The sequence below is a fragment of the Mirounga angustirostris genome, unplaced genomic scaffold (genome assembly GCF_029215605.1).
Source record: "Mirounga angustirostris isolate CCGP_5_RB_7025 unplaced genomic scaffold, mMirAng1.0.hap1 SCAF_15, whole genome shotgun sequence".
NCBI lineage: Eukaryota > Metazoa > Chordata > Mammalia > Carnivora > Phocidae > Mirounga > Mirounga angustirostris.
Window position 1 is genome coordinate 74,357,754 of NW_026991723.1, and position 19,128 is coordinate 74,376,881.

Here is a 19,128-nt window from a genome sequence, read left to right on the forward strand (position 1 = left end):
TAGGTCAAAGGAGATGAGAGTTGGCAACACAGTTGTTGACAGTGGCGAGTCACAATTAGACAAAGGGAGCAGTGGATGTGACAGCTGAGGGCACACGGCTGCTTTGGAGATTCTTGTAGAAAAACCCCATTTGGGAGAGTTGACATGACACAGTTCTGCCTCCACATCTTCTGTCTTAGCTGAGACTGGTAGCTGCTGACTTGTTTTGTTGGCCCAAACACTTTGGGCCAGGTCATGAGCTGGAAACTGGAACATTGGTCTTTCTGTCCCTCAGCAAAAAAACATATTCAGCCCCATGATTGCAGAGCCCCACACCGGACCCAACGAGGGAGTGATAAGGCTGACGCTCTTTTTTTTTTTTTTTAAAGATTTTATTTATTTATTTGTGAGAGAGATTGAGAGAGAGAGAGAGAGCATGGAGGGGGGGAGGGTCAGAGGGAGAAGCAGATTCCCTGCCGAGCAGGGAGCCCGATGTGGGATTCGATCCTGGGACTCCAGGATCACGACCTGAGCCGGAGGCAGTCGCCCAACCAACTGAGCCACCCAGGCGCCCTAGGCTGACACTCTTGAAAGGGGCTTGTAGATTGTAGTCAGACACACATGGCCTTGCCCATGTTACTTCCACTCTGGGCCTTTATCTTCCCTTTGTCCGTCAGGCCTTCTGGCCCAAAAGATGGTGCACTGATGAGAAGGTACTATATTTTGTGCAGTGAAGGTGTTCTCCATGAGGTCAGTCAGGAAGGGAGAGTCTGGCCTAATTTTGAATAAAGTGTTGGTGGTTGTCTGGATGGTCTACCACGTGGTCGTGTCCTCCAGGAACTTCCTGGTCTGAGCTGCTCAGCTGCTGGTAAAGGGTGGGTCCATGCTTTGGGTAGGGATTCTGAGAATCCTCCAATCTCTTTAAATGTCTCCTCTTCACTGATCAGTCATTTGACATTTTGTAATTTCCCCGTTTTAATTAAATGTGGGCATTTTCCATATTCTGCTGCATTGGCTATGAGGCTTGCTAACTGCTGATGTTCTGGTGGGTTGGCGTTTTATTGAGTTTTATGGTGATGGAGAGATGACCATGACAGTGAAGGCAGTGGTGGCCATTACTTTCAGCACTTAGTCTGTGCCGGGCACTGTTCTAAGTGCCTTCACGTTTATGAACTCTTTTTATCACTTAATGATTTCATTAAATCAGTTCATTTCAGGAAAGAGAAGCAAGACATGGAATCTTGGAAAGGGAGACGAGAGCCGGGGTGGGGCGGGGCAAGAAACTTGATATTTGTCTTGGAAGAAGTCATGGGTTTGAATCTCAGCCCTGCCAGCAACTACTGACTTTGGGCAAAGTCCCTTCACCTCTGCACCCTCTTCTCTGAAATGGAAATCATGACTCCTGCTTTGTAAAGAATTAAGTGAAATAATGGGTGTAGAAATCCTGCCGATCACTAGACAGATATGGGGTACTGATAGACTGTGTTATTCCTGTCTCACCCCAGTCGCAGGCTTCTGGGAACCTGAGCTGTTTTCCCTGTTAAGGATGCCGTGTAAATGTGTTCTCTTGGCTGGGCCATGCGTTGGGCACTGGGGAATCCAGAGGCACGGCCTCTACCCAAAGAAGGTGTGTGCTCTGGCTTGGGAGACAGGTCATAAAAAGATGACTGAATGTACCAGCCAGTTGATCAATACAATTTGAATGGCCCAGGCAATAAGTGCTTTAAGAAAACAGGGGAGGGAGATTGGTCCTGCAGCTGGGGGGAGGTGGGGATGGAGCCGGCAGTGAAAGGGAAGGGCCCTTTCTTTACACAATGTAGTTTGAAACCAAGCCTTTAGCCACAGCCAGGATGAAGGGGTTCGTAGGGTTGAGTCTGCACCTCGTGGGAAAGGAACACTCTTATCTTTCACGATATGGTTCAAAAAAGACCACCATGAAGTTCCAGTGTGGATCTGGAGTCTAATCCAGAAGGGGGAAAGTTCTGGAGCCTTAGGAGCATTTCCATCTCAGCCCTCCAGCTGGTATCAGACTTCAGTACCGCTAAGCCTCCACTCCTGACCCCCATAAACATAGTCTTCCAGATCTGGTCAGGAGATGCTTCTGGAGTGTCTCCCGGGTGCTTGGGTCTTTTGACGGATGAGTTGGGAACAAGTAGCCTTCATTCACATTCTGAATTTGCTGTCCACCGTAGGTTCTGAGCAAAGGCCTGAAGCAAAAGTATGCTGGAAGGCCATCCAGACATCCCACATGTTGGGAGCCTGGGACCGGTTGGCCAGAAGTCCATTTCTCAGACTTCCAGGGTCCCATCAGGTTTGAGCCATGACTGCTGGCTGGTGCAGAGGATGACACAGTTCAGGGGAAGACCGCCTTGGCTGTGAGGAAGTTACAGTCCCTACAGGGAAGCTAGACTCAGGGGGGACCCCTTGGTGAGTGTGCAAGACACCGCTACCACGTGGTCCTGTCCTCCAGGAACTTCCTGATCTGAGCTGCTCAGCTGCTGGATTGACCTGAGCTCCGTCCCTTCTTTACCCTGACGTGCTCCGATTGACAAGGACCTGCATTTCCTGGGTGCCCTTGCCCTCTGGCCTTCAAGTAGTTGAGCCAGAAGGATGCCCAGCAGGGAGATTGGAAGGTGGGAAGAAGGGACCAGCCCAGGGTATTTGTCCCCAATCATTCTTGCCTCTTTCAGTGTTTTCTGTGTAAGCTGCCTCTGGGATCTACTCCCATTGGGCAGCCCTTGCTGAACGGCCCCAACTTCTGGTAAACCCATCTCTTCATTTCTCTCTCCTGGTTAGTCCTTGGTGGCCTTCCTTTCCCCCATTTGATCTCACCCATTTACCACCTGTGTCCTCAAATCCCTATATTAAATTACCTCTGTTTTAAATACGTAGACTGGCTTCTCTTTGTCTGGTCCAGATCCTGTAGGGCATACCCCCCCCAGATCAGGCCCGTTAGAGCAATTTGCTGTTCCCACTCTGAATAATCCCATGGGAGCCGTTGTAAGATTGTGGCGGCCCCTGATGGATTCAGGGTACCAGATTTCTCCCCCCTCCCTGCAAAGAAAACAGAATTGTAGAATAATTTCAAAAGAATTTGGCTGTGTAGATTTCTCAGTAGGCATCCATTGGGATGTGAGGAATTAAAATCTTTCTTTTCTTCCCGGGCCTCTCATTTTGTAGGAAAATGGGTGAACTCCTTCCTTTCCAACTATGAGAGGGACTATTTTGACTTTTAAAAAATTCATGCAGTTATTCTCCCCCCTCCCCCTATTTGTCTGGGCTGTTGATCTTGTGATATATTTATAGAGATTGTGGTTGGCTGACCAGGAGTTATTTTGCAATAGGAATTTGTAAGATTTCTACTTTGAGCAAGTGTTCCAGACTTTTCTTTCTTTAAAAAGAGTAAAGTCTTTCTTAGAGTATCTACTTTGCCCTTCTGTAATTAGTCTTGTTTCACAACCAAAGTAAGTCCAGTGTTTATGCAGGTTTTCCAACCCCCCCCCCCCGTGTGGATTTCTTTTGTCTCTGGTCTTCTGTTGTCTTTTTTGTCCCTTTACATCAAATTTTAAAAGGCCACAGCTCCTCTTTCATATAGGAATGTTTTTGCAAATGGGAATGTGGTGACTGGATAAAGTGTGCTTTGGCGGCCAGGAGACCTGGGTTTCTCTATAAAGGGAGGATATTGGAGTAGTTTAGGGGGCAAGCATGTTACCATCCCCAGCTTTACCATGCTCACTGCAGACATCAGTAATCAATCACAGCACTCTCTCTAGCTGAGCTCTGATGTGGCCCCAGAATCCTTTTCAACACATTGCCTGGGGGGCCACTAATAATTGATTAGACTTGGCACTGAAAATACAACCCGTTTGCCATTCTTGGGCTAGATGATTCCCTAGACCCCATTCCATCACCATGGTTCTTTATGTATTGGCAGGAAGTTCCTTTAGGTTTTAAACCAATTGACTGACCTTTATTAAGCCCCTTCTGTATGCAGCATAGCTCTGGGTGCTGTGGAGCCCCAGAGAAGCCCTAAACAGTTAGCCACCCTCATGGAAATTTCGCAGTTTGGTGGGGAACAAAGATGCAGAGGGTGGTATGTTTCTAGGTGTGCTCAGGCACGCCCTTGGTGCTCTAGGAGGTTGTCTTTGTGGTCAGGGAAATCTTTGTGGGGCAGGGCCTGGGATCCAGCCGCTCAGTAGACCACAGTCTGGGTGGTGAGGCAGCATGATCAAAGACAGAGGAAACACAAAAATCAGCAAATTCCAGAACTTAGGAGGGTCCTCAGAGCTCATCTGGTCAAAATCCTCCAGTTGATAGGTGGGGAAACTGAGGCTCAGAGGAGAACAGGACTTACCTGAATTTTAATAAATGATAATTATATAGTCAGAGTTCAGTAAATGATAAATCATTTAATTAAAACTATTTATAGAGCATTTACTACGTACCAGGCATTGTTTTGAGAGCTTTATAAATGTTAACTGATTTAGCCCTACGTAATCTTGTGTGGTGCATACTATCATTATCCCTGTTTGACAAATGAAGAAACTGAGTCTCAGAAGGTTAAGTGACTTCCCCAGTGTCACATGGCTCGTAAGTGGTGGAGTCCGGGCTTGAACCCTGGCCATCTAGCTCCAGAGTCTATGTGGGGAGATACTGTGCCGAGTAAACCCCGCTGGAGCGATTGGAATATGTTTGGGTTTCTTTGTTTTTTTGTTTTGTTTTTTAAGATTTTATTTATTTATTTGACAGAGAGAGACACAGCGAAAGAGGGAACACAAGCAGAGCAAGTGGGAGAAGCAGGCTTCCCGCGGAGCAGGGAGCCTGATGCGGTGCCCGATCCCAGGACCCTGGGATCATGACCTGAGCCGAAGGCAGACGCTTAACTCTTAAGAAATACTTAAGAATACTAATACTTAACGACTGAGCCATCCAGGCGCCCTGGTTTCTTTGTTTTTTAAATGTATTAATTTTACTCACCACCATCAGTGTAATCATGTTGACCTCCTCCAGATCTGTGGCTCATGTAGCATTGTTAGCACTAGCCGAGCATGTTACGGACTTTTTACCTTCTTATCCACCCAGCAGTTGTGTTTCATGGGGATTTTTCCTCTCTTTTACATCAGGGGAAACTGAGGCTGAGAGGTGATGTTTCTTGAGCCCAGTCACAGAGCTACTTCTGGGCAAAATTTGAACCCAGGCTGCCTGACTCCGGATGGCAGAGCTGGAAGGTTTCTGAGAGGCCATCTGTCCAGCAGCCTCGCTGGGCAGGTGGGTGGTTGGGAGGGGCGGGGGGGACACATGGGCAGAATTTGCCTGTGGCAGCAGTCGGAGGAAGCGGTCTCCTGGCCTGGGGATGTTGCTGCTCTTCCTGTCTGCGCATGGTGGCATCACCGTGGCGTCACCATGGCCACGGTCACAGGAGGCCCAAGCCCTTTACTTTGATCTCCTTGAAGAGACTTGAGGAGTAGCCTTTTCCTTTACTGCCTTTCTTAGAAATACTTAAGGGGGTGACTTAAGAACCCCATCCCCCAAGTCTAGGTTCACTAATTTAGAGCTTGCAACTTTCTCTGTTTATAATAGGTTTTTTTCTCCCCCTTGTGAAGCAAAAAAGTTTTTCTTTCTTTACCGCCCCCCCCCACTTCCTGCTGATCTGAAGCGAATATTTATCACATATTTAATGAGTAATCTGAGTCTTGGCTTGGTGCGGCTGTACCAGGACATGGTTTATGGCTGATCTGGTTTTAACTTGCTCCAGGCGGTTTTCCCTGGAGTTTTCTGTAAAATCATAAACCTGGAGAGAGAATTTTTGTGGAATCCAGTCACATGACTCACTCTTTTGTAAATTGAGAGATTAACTGTGTGACTGTAAGGAACTGAGACGCATTCTTTTTTGGAAAGAAAACAAACAGAGCAGCATTTATGCACGCAGAGGAGCGTGTCCACTCTTAAAGATGGGGAAGTCACTCGCCAAGGTCACCCCGCCGGGCCTTGGAGGTATCATGGCTAGGGTTTGAGGACACGGACTTGGAATCAGAGTGTTGGGGTTGGAGGCCTGGCTGAGCCTCTTTCCAGCTGGTCCCTGCCCTCTGCAAGCCTCGGGGACCTGACCTGACCTGGACTGCAGGACTAGGGACCGTCCCTACCACCCAGGGTGATTGAGAGGATTCAGTGGGGCAGTATACCCAGTGCCTGAGCCCAGGCCTGGCATACAGGAGGTGCTCAATACATGCTGGCTGCCCCGGGGTTGCTGGTATTCTCCCCGTTGGGGGCCCTTCATGCTGGACTAAAATACAAGCCAGCACTATGTGGCTGTGAGGCTCTGCCCTGAGCATTTGACTGATGAGCTCATTTAGTCCTCACAGTAGCCCGGGAGGGGGGCACCAGCATCACTCCCATCTTACAGAGGAAGGAACTGAGGCACCGAGAGGCCAAGGTCCCCACTCGCAAGTCACTCGCAGTGACTCCCAGTGACCGCTGGTGGCCTTCTTCACGATTTATTCTCGGGGCCTAAGGATTTTGACGGCTGGTCCTGGGGAGGGAGACCAGGCCTCATCTGGCCTTAGCTTGGGCCCCAGCTGACCCTTCTGGGATGCTGGCATTAGCCCTTCACTGGTCTTTTTTTTAAGATTTTATTTATTTACTTGAGAGAAGGTGAGAGAGAGCATGAGAGGGGTGAGGGTCAGAGGGAGAAGCAGGCTCCCCACCGAAGAAGGAGCCCGATGCGGGACTCGATCCCGGGACCCCAGGATCATGACCTGAGCTGAACGCAGCCGCTTAACCAACTGAGCCACCCAGGCGCCCCAGCCCTTCACTGGTCTTAATGCCTCTGTGTTCCTGTCCCCCCGGTCCCGCAGCCTTTTTGCAGATATAGTTCTGACCATGTTTCTCCCGTGCCTGAAGCCCCTCATGTTGGGTGAGAGGTGGAAGGGAACTCCTCATAGTTTCTCTGTAACTCTGTTAGAATTACTTTAATATAAATAAAACAAGCAAACAAACCCCAAAACCAATAATCTTGCTGGACCTGACCCCAGGAGCAGCCTCCCCCTTTCGGACGCAGCCTAGAACCCGTTGTGATCCAGCGCAGCTGGGCAAATAGAATTTATGCGCTTGAAACACCCAGGAATTCTCATGGATCCTTTAGAGCCCTGTGTGGACTGTGGGCTCTACCCATGCTGGGAATGAGAACGAGGCTTGGGGTGTGGGCAGCGAGGCCTGCGCGGCAAGCCTGGGGGAGGCTACTGCCTCTCCTGCCGGAGTCAGGCCCCGGGTGTGGAGGTAGCTTCATCTCTCACTGCTGTGTCTCCCAGGTGCCCAGGTCTGTGCCTGGAGGAGACCAGGTCCTCTGTGAACAGTCTTAAGACCAGAGTTTCTCAAAAGCTGTCATCATTTATCTGTTTTTAAACCTGCCATTTATTGAGTGACTGCTGCATGCCTGGTCCGCCCCGGGTACTCCTCACTCGCTGTCTTAGGTAATCCTTGGCGCTCCCAGTAGCCCTTCGTTCCAGAGCTTTCTCTCCTCCCCTGCTGTCCCCAACCATTGTCATCTCTTCCCTGGAAGATGACGGTGGCCTCCACGCTGGGCTCCCTGCCTCCATCCTGCAGCCAGTGGTTGCTTCGAGAGGTGCACGAGCCTTCAGGGCAGCCCGTGGAGCCTTGGAGGGAAGCCCGAAGTCCTGTGCCTGGTTTGCAGGTGCTCTGTAATCACCGGCTGTTGATGGTCCGACAGAGACGGTCATGACCGTGGTGGTGGTGGTGGGGATGATGATGATGATGTCAGCATTAAGGTCCTGCTGTAGTCCGTCCGGTTGTCCACCAGAGAGGGAAGGTCCCGCCCGCACCTGGAAAGGCCTGTGAAACTGGTAGAACCGTGTTGGTACCATCCCTAGGAAGACTGATTTATCTCTTGACACTTGACCTCAGCAAGGGCTTGGGGAGGGGCAGAGTGGCATCGTAACCAAGGGGAATAAAGACGGTCATTTCCCTTTGTTTTCCCTTGTAGTTGGAAACTTGGCCAGTTGATGTTATGTCTGGGCCTCCCTTGACCTCCGGGCTCTGGCCTGGGGTCTGATCAGAGCCTGGGCCTATCAGTGGGCTGGTCCCTTCCTCCAGAGTAACAGCCTTCAGAGAAGGCTGCAGCCCTGCAGGCTTCAGGGACCCAGGCTTCCCTGCTGGGTAAGATGGTGCCCTTCTCTTGGCTCCTTGGCACCCAGCTTGTATTCGCTTTATTTGCATCTAGACCGTACATTCCCCCCTGGTGAGCAGGAGCTCCGTATGCCCTGTTCCAGCATCCCTCCCTCAGGGAAGCTCTTCCTGACCCCACAGTCTTATCGGATGCCATTGTCAAAGATGCTCGTGGAGTCTAGAACTTCGTCTTTTTTTTTTTTTTTAAAGATTTTATTTATTTATTTGAGAGAGAGAGAGAGAAACAGCACGAGAGGGGAGAGGGTCGGAGGGAGAAGCAGACTCCCTGCTGAGCAGGGAGCCCCATGCGGGACTCGATCCCAGGACTCCGGGACCATGACCTGAGCTGAAGGCAGTCGCTTAACCAACTGAGCCACCCAGGTGCCCTAGGCCTTCGTCTTGAGAGCACGTATCTCAGTTGGTAATTATAAATTGATAGTGTGAAATAATTAAGTCATCACTGCCTGTCTCCCCCACTGTTCTTGTTGCTGTGTGTTCCCAGTAACAACTCCGGTGTCCAGCACGCAGTAGGCACTTAATAGATAGTATTTGGGTGAATGACGAGGAACCACGTCTGAGTCCACATCAGTCCTCCCACGGCCTCTCTCAGAATCACACGTCTACTGTGCAAGGTACGAATACCCATCGAAATACCCACTTCTTTTAACTGCGAGTCTTCTCCAGCAGCCTCCCCTTCAGCTTGGACCCCTGAGCTGTCTGCGGCCTTGAGTAACCACGTTTGGGTGGAAAGCAAATACAGAATTAAAAACCAAGCACCACATGCTAGAAACGTATCACCGAAATTGATCTGAGAAGGAAGGTCTAGTTAGGGAATTTATAATATATTTCGTTTCCTGGGAGTGGGATCCTCTTTGTAACGTGCAAAGCTGTTGTTTGGCATTGGCACAGTGCCCTTAATAGGTGTTTTATGAGAACACCCCGTGAACAAAAGCAGGGGCAGCCTGTGCCCGTGTTGGGGCCTGATGGTTCAGTAGGCAAAGTTCACCTCCATTGTTTGGGGCCAAGTTTGACTTGTTTCTTCTCAACACCAAGGGCCAAGCGTGTAGAGGAAATGGCCATTGACTTGGGTGAGAAGGTGGGTGAGCCCTGGCCAAGCCACTGACCTGCTGTGTGACCTTGGGCAAGTCACTGGGCCCCTCTGGGTGGTTGGCCAATTCTTGGTCAAAGGGGGATGGATAGTTAAGCTGCAGCGTCTCCTTCGCAGGGTTATTGAGAGGATTTGATGTGGTGTGACCATCCGTGGAAGATGCTCTGCCAGATTCATCTTCTCATGGGCCAGAGGGATACAGGTCCTTTATTCTTGGTGTGGAGGCCAAAGATCTTTGGAGTCTGCTGTCACAGCCCAGATCCGGTTTATCAGGCGGTCCTCTTGGTCCTACCTTCCAGGATAGTCAAAACCCACTTCCTCACCCCCTTGCTGCCACTCCCCTGGTTCCAACCACCTTCATCTTTGACCTGGGCCATGGCAGTGACCTCCTAACTGGCCTCCTGCCGGCTTCCCCCCTTGCCCTCGGTCCATTCTCAACATAGCAGCCAGAAGGGACTTTTTTTAAAGTGGAAGTCAAATTACCTCGCTTCGCCAAAACTTTCCAGTGGCTTTCCAGGGTACGAGCCTCAGGCCTGCAGTGGCCTCTAAGGCCCTGCATGGGCCAGCCTCCCTTACCTCTCCCCTTCTCCTCCTCACTCATGACATCCTTGCTGTTCGAGGAGCACACCCGGCACACTCTGGCCCTTGGGTCTTTGCCTTGGTCGGTCCCTTTTCCCTCCCGGACACCAATTCCCTTACCTTCCATTGTTTGCCTACTGATCACCTGACTTAAAATTGCAGCCTATGGCCCCTCCCTTGCCCCAGCACTCTGATTACCCTTCCCCTTCTGTTTTTCCCTCACAGAACTGATGACTTTCCAGCATAGGATATATTATACTAATGTACTCCATCTAATGCTGCTGTCTCCCCCACCTTGAATGTAATTTCTCTGAGGGCAGGGATATATCCCAACTGCCTAGAACAGTGTCTGGTGCATATAAGGAGCTCATTAAATACTTTTGGGGTGAGTGAATGACTCCCTGATTTGAGTCTTGTGCTTCAGTGCGACAGACAGAAAGTTCAGGTTCAATTGTGGGGATCCATTGGTTGTTGGAAAGGAAAGAGGTGTGTAAATGAGGCTCTAATTGTTTGGGACCCACTGTCCTACCATCCTCAATAAGTAGTGGGAGACAGTGGTCCTCTCAACAGGGTCCGGGGCTCTGGCAGGTGCATCAGTGCCTCCTGCAAGCCTCCAGGTGAGTGCCCTTGGCTTCCCTCACTGCTGAGGCTGAGCGTTTTCCTACCGGGTCAGTAGTATCTGTTGGTAATATAAAACAGTATTTTAATATTCAAACATAACGTATGTATGACGTACACAGGCATGTTTTGGAGTAATGTGCGTTTCATACTTGTGAATATAACATTCACATGACTTAAGAAAGAATACAAGACCTGAAAGGCATTTGAGCGTGCAGGGAAGTTCTCTCATGGGTTCACATTCACTCTTCCCTTCCAAGGGTGGAGAGAAGCCAAGAAGCAGTAAATGTCGGGGATTTGGAATTGTCCACCGGTGGATTTGAGGTTGTCCATCCAAAGCTGAGCTGTCACAGTAGGCTTTCAAGGAATATTTGTTGAATGAATAAAGGAGTGATTGATTATTTAAGATCAGTTCTATTTCATCCTGGTTGCCAGTGTAGTTCATTATTCATTTAAGCAACTTCGTGGTCCTTGTTTCCTGAGAAATAATAAATAAGGGATTCAACCCTATTTGCTGAATATTTGCCTTGTGGCAGGCCCCAAGCTGGGTGCTGGAGTCATGGCCCTGTGTGGGATGTGGTCTTCGTCCAGAAGGAGCACACGGTCTGGGTGGACATAGGTGCTCCAGAAACTGTGGTCCTCATCCCGTAGAGTTGGTGAAAAGGGCTGGTGGTGGCGGGTTAGGAGTGTTGGGGGAACAGTGAACGGAGACACGTCAAATCTGGCAGGGGAGATGGGGGAGTCGCTGATGTGTCCCAAGAGGAAGCAATTTTTGCATTGCGGTGGGGGAGGGAGAAGGCAAGATCCTAATTATACCACCATGGAAATGTGCTTCGCCAGGTCTGTCCTGGGCTTGACTGGCCGAGGCACCATCTTGGAGATGCCTTCTCCAAGATGGTGGCCCTCCTCCATTCTCTCAGAGCTCAGGGGACCATGAGCACCCACATTCGCAGTGGCACCTCAGCCTCACCGAGTCTCTGGCTCGGTTCTCTTATCGCAGAAAGGCATTTCATTCTTCGAGATCAGGCAGCCAGGACCCAAGGAGCTGTTTTCCTCCATTGTGCAAGCATGACAAATCATTAATTTTTGATTGATTTGCTTAGAACTATGGGCGCCCCAGCATTCTTTCCGCTGCTGAACAGCTGTATAACAAATGAATATATCAGTGTGCACAAAAGATTGCAGATCTAAGAGAAGCAATTACATTGGCCACCCTCCCCCACCCTCGCCCCTTCCCGGGCAGTGAAGGGAGTAAATTTTTACCAGAAATTCCTCAAGTGGCTTTAAAAAAAAAAAAAAAAATGCCTTTTTATAATTGAATTAAATCTTTATCTCTTCATCTTTTGCAGCAGATTTCCAAACACATACCAGTTCCCCATGTGCTTGGGTTCCAAGCATCCAGGAGGAATCTTTAATAATGAAATTTCAACTCGTGAATTAAAACCAAAATGAAAAAAAAACGGGGGAAAAAAAAAAGCAAATTCTACCCCTCCTTTTTTCTTTTTTTCTTTTCTTTTTTTTGGTCGCTGCTGTTCCTTTAAGATTTTGGAACCGTACCAGTGCACTAAATGTGACCTCCATAACTTTTAAATTAAGAATTTATGCTGGCTTGAAATTTATGAAATATTTCAGCATGAAAGAAAGCCTTTTTCCCTCAGGAAAATTGAGCAATAAATCACAGCACTGTGGATTTACTGCCCTAGAGCCAGCGAGAGATAGGATTTTTTTTTTTTTTTTTTTTTGCTTCATTCTGAAAAAAAAATGTAATCATATAAGACAGCTTAGCTGCTATCCTCCCACTCTCTAGAATTTTTAATTTCAGCTGTTTCTGCTTGGATTTATTTCCAATATTCCTGCTCGGCTTTTCAATTTCCTCAGTTATTAAATTTTAATTCAGTGCATTAGCATTTAAATTAAAAAAGGGTTTATTTTATCGAAATCGCTGGCCAGCCCCCATCCCGTAGCACACGAATTGCCTGTTTCTGCCATTTGCACAAAATGTGAAATGCAGCTAATGTCCTACAACTTACATTTGCACAAATTCAGAAATAAAATTTCTGGGTTTGGAATAATATTTTCTTTCCAAGAAAATCCTTAATAAGAGAATGGAAAAGAACAACTTAACATTCATTTGGGAGGGAAGAGGAGGGTCGAATGAAACCAAAAATAGCTTTGCCCGGGTCCTACGGAGAAACCGGTGTAGAAGGAATGGTTGGGGCTGGCAAAGGGGGGGCGGGCAGGTGCCCTTATGGAGAGCTGGGGAGGTGGATGCCTGTACCCTCCCACCCCCCTTATAAGCGTGAGGAGGAGGGTCTCTCGTGGGCCCACTGTGCCCTGCCCCATTTCACTTGCCATAGCAGGGTTTGGTTAAGGTTGGGTCAGCTCCACATACAGTCACAGAGATGAAGGGCAGCAGGAGATGACCTGATTTAACTCTCATGCCTCCCTCCCGTCCTGTTTGTACCAGCGAGAATCTCAGGTCCAGGGAAGGGAAGGAGCCCACCCCCCGTGAGACCCAGACAGAGCCAGGCAGAGCTGCGTCTGTCGGAGCACTTGGTCCGGTGGTAGCCACAGTAGAGTTCCCATTGCTTAAGCAGTGGCCTGCGATTGGCACCCATTTAGCTATACCACTGTGTCTGATGTCGTTTCGACCAGCCCTTTGGAGGAAGTGGCAGAGCTGTGGGGTCTGGTGGACATTCATGGGATGCCAACCTGCAGCACAGGATTCGGATCATACCCTGCGACAGGCCAGGAGACCCCTAGGGACAGTACAAGGTCAGCCCCGCGCCTCTCGCTAATCTGCTATGTGATCGGTACTTAGTCCACACTAGGTAGTTTTACCCGCGCTATCTCGCCAGTCCTGGGAGATTGGTCGTGGGATTGGCATGTTGCCATTTTGCACGTGGGAAAACCGAGGCCTTGAGAGTGCAGGTGGCTTGCCAAGAATCCTACAGCTAGGAAACGGCAGAACCAGGGCGCCAAATGCAAGACCATGTATCTGATGCTACACTGTGTGCTGTTCAGTTCAAACTGGGAATCAGGTCAGGTTACGCTGGGTAAAGGTGAGTTTGTGGTTTAGGTTGAATCAGGAAATTGCTGGTGTTAGACCATTCGGAAAATGGCCATGTCAGAGGGTCAGCTTTGTTCAAGCGGTAGGTAGTTGCGAGGACACGGACAGAGCTGGCCTGGCATCTCACAGATCTCTACAATTGAGGGTCAGTGCCCTTGGCACTGTGAGCTTGGAGGGGGGGCGCTGAGAGGCCGTCTGCTGTCGTCAAGGTGGGTCTGGACTCAGCCAGGCCCATGTGCCATGATCAGTGGGCGCTGTGATACAGACACATGGGAGCTTGGACATCTCTCACTTGGGCCCATTGTCCGTGTATACGCCCACCGGCATCAGCTCCCCGGATCCGCCAGTAACCGGGCACATCACACCTGCCCAGGTGGTGCTCCTCCTCCCAGCGGCTCCATTTCTCCTGTTGCTCCACCTGAGTTTGCAAGGATTTGTTTGGACGTTTGTACATTTTTAGCATTTTGTCTTTATTTTATAAAAATCGGTGGAAAACAAAAGTGAGTGTTGTCACTGGTGGTGGCAAGAAGCACAAGCATCACAAACATATAATAGAAGGAAAACGGAGGTGGAGATGACTAGGTGTACCAGAGACAGAGCATCTTTTCTTCTGCCCAGCCCTGTGTTCACTGTTCACATGTGGTCGACTCTGGGTGAAACTGGGAAGGAAAAGGCCAGAGAAAAAAAAACACACACAAAAATATGTGCGAAATGCTAGAAATACATGCCCTGAGTTGAGTCTGAAAGATGAGAGATCATTTGGGATTTTACAATTTTTTTTTTTTAAGCTCTCTGGGGCAGAATTTCCACCCCTTAACCACTTCTGCCTCTTCTGATATAAAGATTAAAGGAACTTCTTCCCATTCACTTTCCATAGAAGTTTTGAGGAATGCAAGATGTTGGAGGGAGGCTGTAATTGATCCTGTTCTTTTGCACCCAGTGAAATGATATGCAAACCATTTTCCGCTTTCTTGTTTCTGCCACTGAAATAATACACCAGCATCCCATTAATTTTTCCCTCCCAGGCCTCACATTTCTACCTCCTTATTTGTCCTTCGTCTTTGCATTTCCCTCGTGTGGACAGCGGGGGCTGTGTGGGTTTACCTCATTTCCCAATTGGCTCTTCTGAATGTTGGTGGGAGAGAAGATATTCCAGAGCTGAGGAAAGTGGGCACGGGAGTGACCCAGACCTGGGCACATAGCTGTGGGCTGTTGGATGAATGACTTAAAATTCTTTGACTCTCGATGCCTCACTTGTAAAATGGGGATATTGTGTACGTGTGTTGGGGGACCCATCAGGAGGGTTGAATAAGAAGCATTAAATGTGCATACACCGGCACCCCAGGGGAGGTTAGCTAGGGGATCGAGTCTGGATACCCTTGGGAGCCAGGCTGGACGACTGGGTGTAAGGCAAGAGGGAGTGGTGGGGACTGTGGAGAAGCAGGCATGGCAGCTCTAGCTGACTGTGGTCATGTGTGACTGAGTGCTGCTTTCACTCCCTGAAATCGGGCCTTCTTTTGGTGAAATCCTTTTATTTTTCTGTATTGACTGTTTGAATTGAAGTCTGCCATCTGGTTTTGCCAGTTTGCAACTTCTCGAAAACACACGTCAGAAGGTAGCTGCTGTCGTTTTTTATTTTAGATCCGCAATCCTGAAATTCAAAAAACTTGAAAACAGAAAGATTTTTTTGTAATTGATGAGGTGGCAGGACTTGACCTGAAGGGAGAAGAGACTAATTCTGTCTTCATTTATCCTCCATAGGGCTGACTGCATGAGTTTCACTGTGGAAATACTACTGTGCTTGAGTCCGGGGTTGGGGCGGGGTGGGTGGGGGGCTACCCAGATCCTGCCAGGGTTGTTTCAAAATACAGAACACACGCACTACATTACCTTTCTAAACTTGGAAGGATTCTGAATTTGGAAACATGTGTGTGCCAGAGTTTGGAACCTGCGTTATTCTAACTGTGGTTACTGTTATTATAAATGCTCTGACAAAGCCAGAGAATGCATCTACGACCCGGGCTTTCTCTCCATATGTACAGCATTCTACAGCCTCTGCAGCAGAGGCCCCCCTCCCCCCCCAGCACTGGCCTTGGGGGTCAGGAACCCCAGGTGTTTGTCATTCAGTCCTCCTGAGACTTCAGGCAGCTCCCTCCTGGAGCAGGGCCTCAGTCTCTCCATCTGAACCCGAATTTTATGATTTCTGAAATTTTCATTTGGTCAGCCTTATCTCCCCATCCCCCTCCCCAACCCCAAATAAAAGAGATTAAGAACCGGCACTCTCTTGTCTCTCCCTGCTTAGTGGGGTTGGGGGACAGAATATTTTAACATAATAGGATTTCCCCCCTCCGGTTGGTAGGAATAAATCTGCGGCTACTGTTTTATTGGAAATCCCAGATGAAAATAAAAATGGTGCAATTCAATCTCCGATTTAGCTGGTTACTTACTTTTCACTGAGTCCCCAGGGCCCTGTGGTTGCTGGGTTTGTGTTGGCAATGGGTGCTCAGCTGGATTTAAAGGGCCAAGCAAATTCCGGGGGTGGGGGGTGCAGGGTGAGGGGGTAGGGGTGTCCTGACTCCCTCTTACCACTAGGGGCAGATTTTCCCAGCCCGCAAGAATGGAGCAGGGGCTTGTGCTCGCTCTCCCCTCTGTCTGAAGGCTGGTGTTGAGGGGGAGCTTGGTGGGGTGGCAGCGGGTAGAACCTGGGTTTCCCCCCTTGGCTGATGCAGGTGTTCTGGGTTTCTTTTGCAGGCTGACGGAGCCAGTGCAGCTGGAAGGAAAAGCACCGCGAGCAGGTACACTCCCTTTCCCTTGCCCCCAGTTGTACCCCTTCCTCTCCCCATTTCACAGCCAACTGCCACCTGTCTCTGAAAGGGGATGGATGCGTGGTCCAGGCCGGCTCCCTTGGCTGAGAAGTATGCATACTTCCCCGGGGGAAGTGCGATTATGGGCAGCACTTTGCAGCCCTCCTGGTACCCTCTCTGAGCACCCATGAGTGCACCAAGGATGACTAGGTCCCCAACAGGCCTTTGGGCACTCAGGTCGGGAGTAAATGAGAGGTGAAGCACAAGAGCGGGCAGGAGGACCGGGCTTGAATCCCATCTTGCAATCCCCCTGCTCTGTGGTGACCTCCGGAGCATCCCGACCCATCCTGGTCTGGAACCCATTGGCCCAGCTTGGGTCCTGTGCTCATTTTCCTGAACCAGTCACCCCACAGCAAGGGGAGGAAATACTCTGCTTAGCCAGCCCGGGGTTGTGTCCTCACCCTGGGAGCTGGCAGGAGATGGGAGGCGGGTGGCCCCTAAAGGAAAGCTGGGCTGTCATTACCAGAGAAGGCGGGAAGCTGGGGCAGCCACATGACCTTTACTGGGGGCCACCTGGGCACATTGGAGGCAGGAGGAAGGCAAGGGGCAGACCAGAGATGGCGCTCCAGACCACACACACACACACATGCACATGAGATGTGGAATAGCTCTTGGATTACCTCCTGGAGGTGGGGGCAGAGGAATGTGCCATGTAGCCCACGAACACTAGTTCTTTAGAATGTTGAGAGATTTTTGTGGACAAAAGGAAGTTTGTGGCCAGGCAAGTTTGAAGGATAGTAGGTTAAACAAAGTTAACAGATTTCTTTGTGGAGGGACCTCTTACTTAGTCTTTCGTGGGCTAATGTGTGTGCTGGAGGACATCGGAGAGGAGAATGCCATGTTTCCCAAACTTGCCTAACCATGGAACCCTTCTGTCGAAGTTCAGCTGTGGAGCAAGTATTCTTGGAACATGCTTTGGGAAACCACGGGGGAGCTGTTGCTCTTTGAGAAAGAGTAACATGTTTGGCTGTGTGTTTTGGGAAGATCACCCGGGGACCCCTTTGCAGGGTGGATTGGAGGTGGACAGAATGGAGGCAGAGATGCCAGGCTGGAGGTCATTGAGATCCGCACCACCAGCACAGCCTGGCTCCCCCCCCCACCTCCTCATGTGTCAGTCTCCCCCTTGCTCAGTCTGTCTTAGCTACCCTGATCTTCTTTCTGTATATCTCACACTCTAAGCCAGGGGTCGAGCAGCTTTACCTGTAAAGGGCCAGATAGTAAATACTTGGTGCTTTGAAGGCCATAGGTCTCTGTGGTGACCTTTCTCTGCCAGGGCCTGTGTCGGGGTTTGCCGGCCTCTGGCCTCAACTGACTGTCGCCTGACAGCCTTTGCAGCTGCTGTTCCCTTTGCCTGGCATGTTCTTTCTCTGATCTTCTTTCACATCTTGACTCCATCCTGCCCTCAGAGAAACCTTCCCTGCACCTCTCCTTGAAGGGCCTGTGGCCGGTGTCCCTCCTAGGCTCGTCACGCTCTTTCTTTATTGCACGTGTTTGTGTAATTTTTGTAGCTTCTCCCCTTAGGGTGCCAGATCCATGGGCAGAAACCTCTAGCAGGTGGACAGTGTTAATGGGACGGATACCCTGAATGGGATGGAAGGAGAAGTGGGGCTGATGTAGGGGCTGGCAGTGTGGGCTGGAATGGAGGGGTGGGCCACCAGGCTTGGGCCTGTGCCCGCTGGCAGGGACGGATGGGGCCAGCAGCTGCCCAGTGCCTTGTGTCTCTCTCCCGGGCCCCTGGTCGTGGGGTTTTGTGTGAGGAGCAGTACATGAGGCTGTGGTCTATGGGGGCAGTGGGGGTCCCTAGACTGTGGGTGCCTGGACGGGCTTCCTGGATTGGAATGTCGGACTGGAAGGGCCCTTGGGGTTTGTCTAGTCCCACCCTCTCTTTGGACACAAGGGATGGGACGGCCCTGCTCAAGGTCATGTGATGAATAAGGGGCTGTGTCAGGCCTTGAACCTGCCAAAGCAGGGTACTTTCTCTACCCACCAGTTCTGTGCTTGAGTGAGGGTCTGGCCAGCTTCTCCCACTGTCTTCCATGATCATTGAGCACCTGCTGTGATGGATTCAAGGCGAATGTAGTCACCCTTGAGTGTCTATAGAAGCGGACAGAGGCAAACCTCCCATCTGTTTCTCATGACTTTCATGCGGGGGGTCATCCTTTCCCTTACTTTCTGTTGCATGAATTTCTCCCACACCAGGTCAGAAGACAACAGACAGGTTCCTCCATAGTGGTAGTAGGTGCCCCAAGTTCTGAACTGAGTCTTACCAGCTGTGGGCTGCAATCGGCATGCGAAGAGTGCAGGGATAGATTAGCGATGCCTGCCTTGGTCAGAGGACGGTGAGGATGGCATGTGTGCCATCTCTTTGCCCTGCCCGACTAGCCTAGGCTTGCATGTACTCAGTGTTACCACCACAGTGCCAGAATATGCACCAGGGAGGGCCAGCCCAAGTCTCAGGGTTGTGTGTGACTTGAGACGTAAAGAAGAAATTTCTAATAATAATGAGTACCATTTCAGTCAGCACTTACATGTCAGGCTCTGAGCTAAGTGATTTAATTTATTGTTAACTTACGTAGTCTTTGTGGCAGCCCTATGAAGGAGGTTCTCTTATCATTCCCACTTTACAGATGAGGAAGCTGAGGCACAGAGATGTGTACGGGCCTCAGGCTGCCGAGTGGGAAGTGAGTGATGGAGCCAGGCCGCCTCCCCAGGTCTGACTTCCCTGATGT

General features: G+C 50.0%; 1 protein-coding gene across 23 annotated transcripts in view; it reads left to right on the forward strand.

The window, feature by feature from the left end:
• Nucleotides 1–19,128, forward strand: part of ZNF618 (zinc finger protein 618) — a 184,914-nt gene that overhangs the window by 85,069 nt on the left and 80,717 nt on the right. For 22 of the 23 annotated variants that reach the window (XM_064579953.1, XM_064579955.1, XM_064579960.1 and 19 more), the window contains exon 2: nt 16,287–16,330. The exons of the other annotated variant lie outside the window; for it this stretch is intronic. In XM_064579953.1, coding sequence (XP_064436023.1) covers nt 16,287–16,330 — 44 coding nt within the window. The remainder of the gene's footprint in view (nt 1–16,286; nt 16,331–19,128) is intronic. 23 annotated transcript variants of the gene reach the window in all.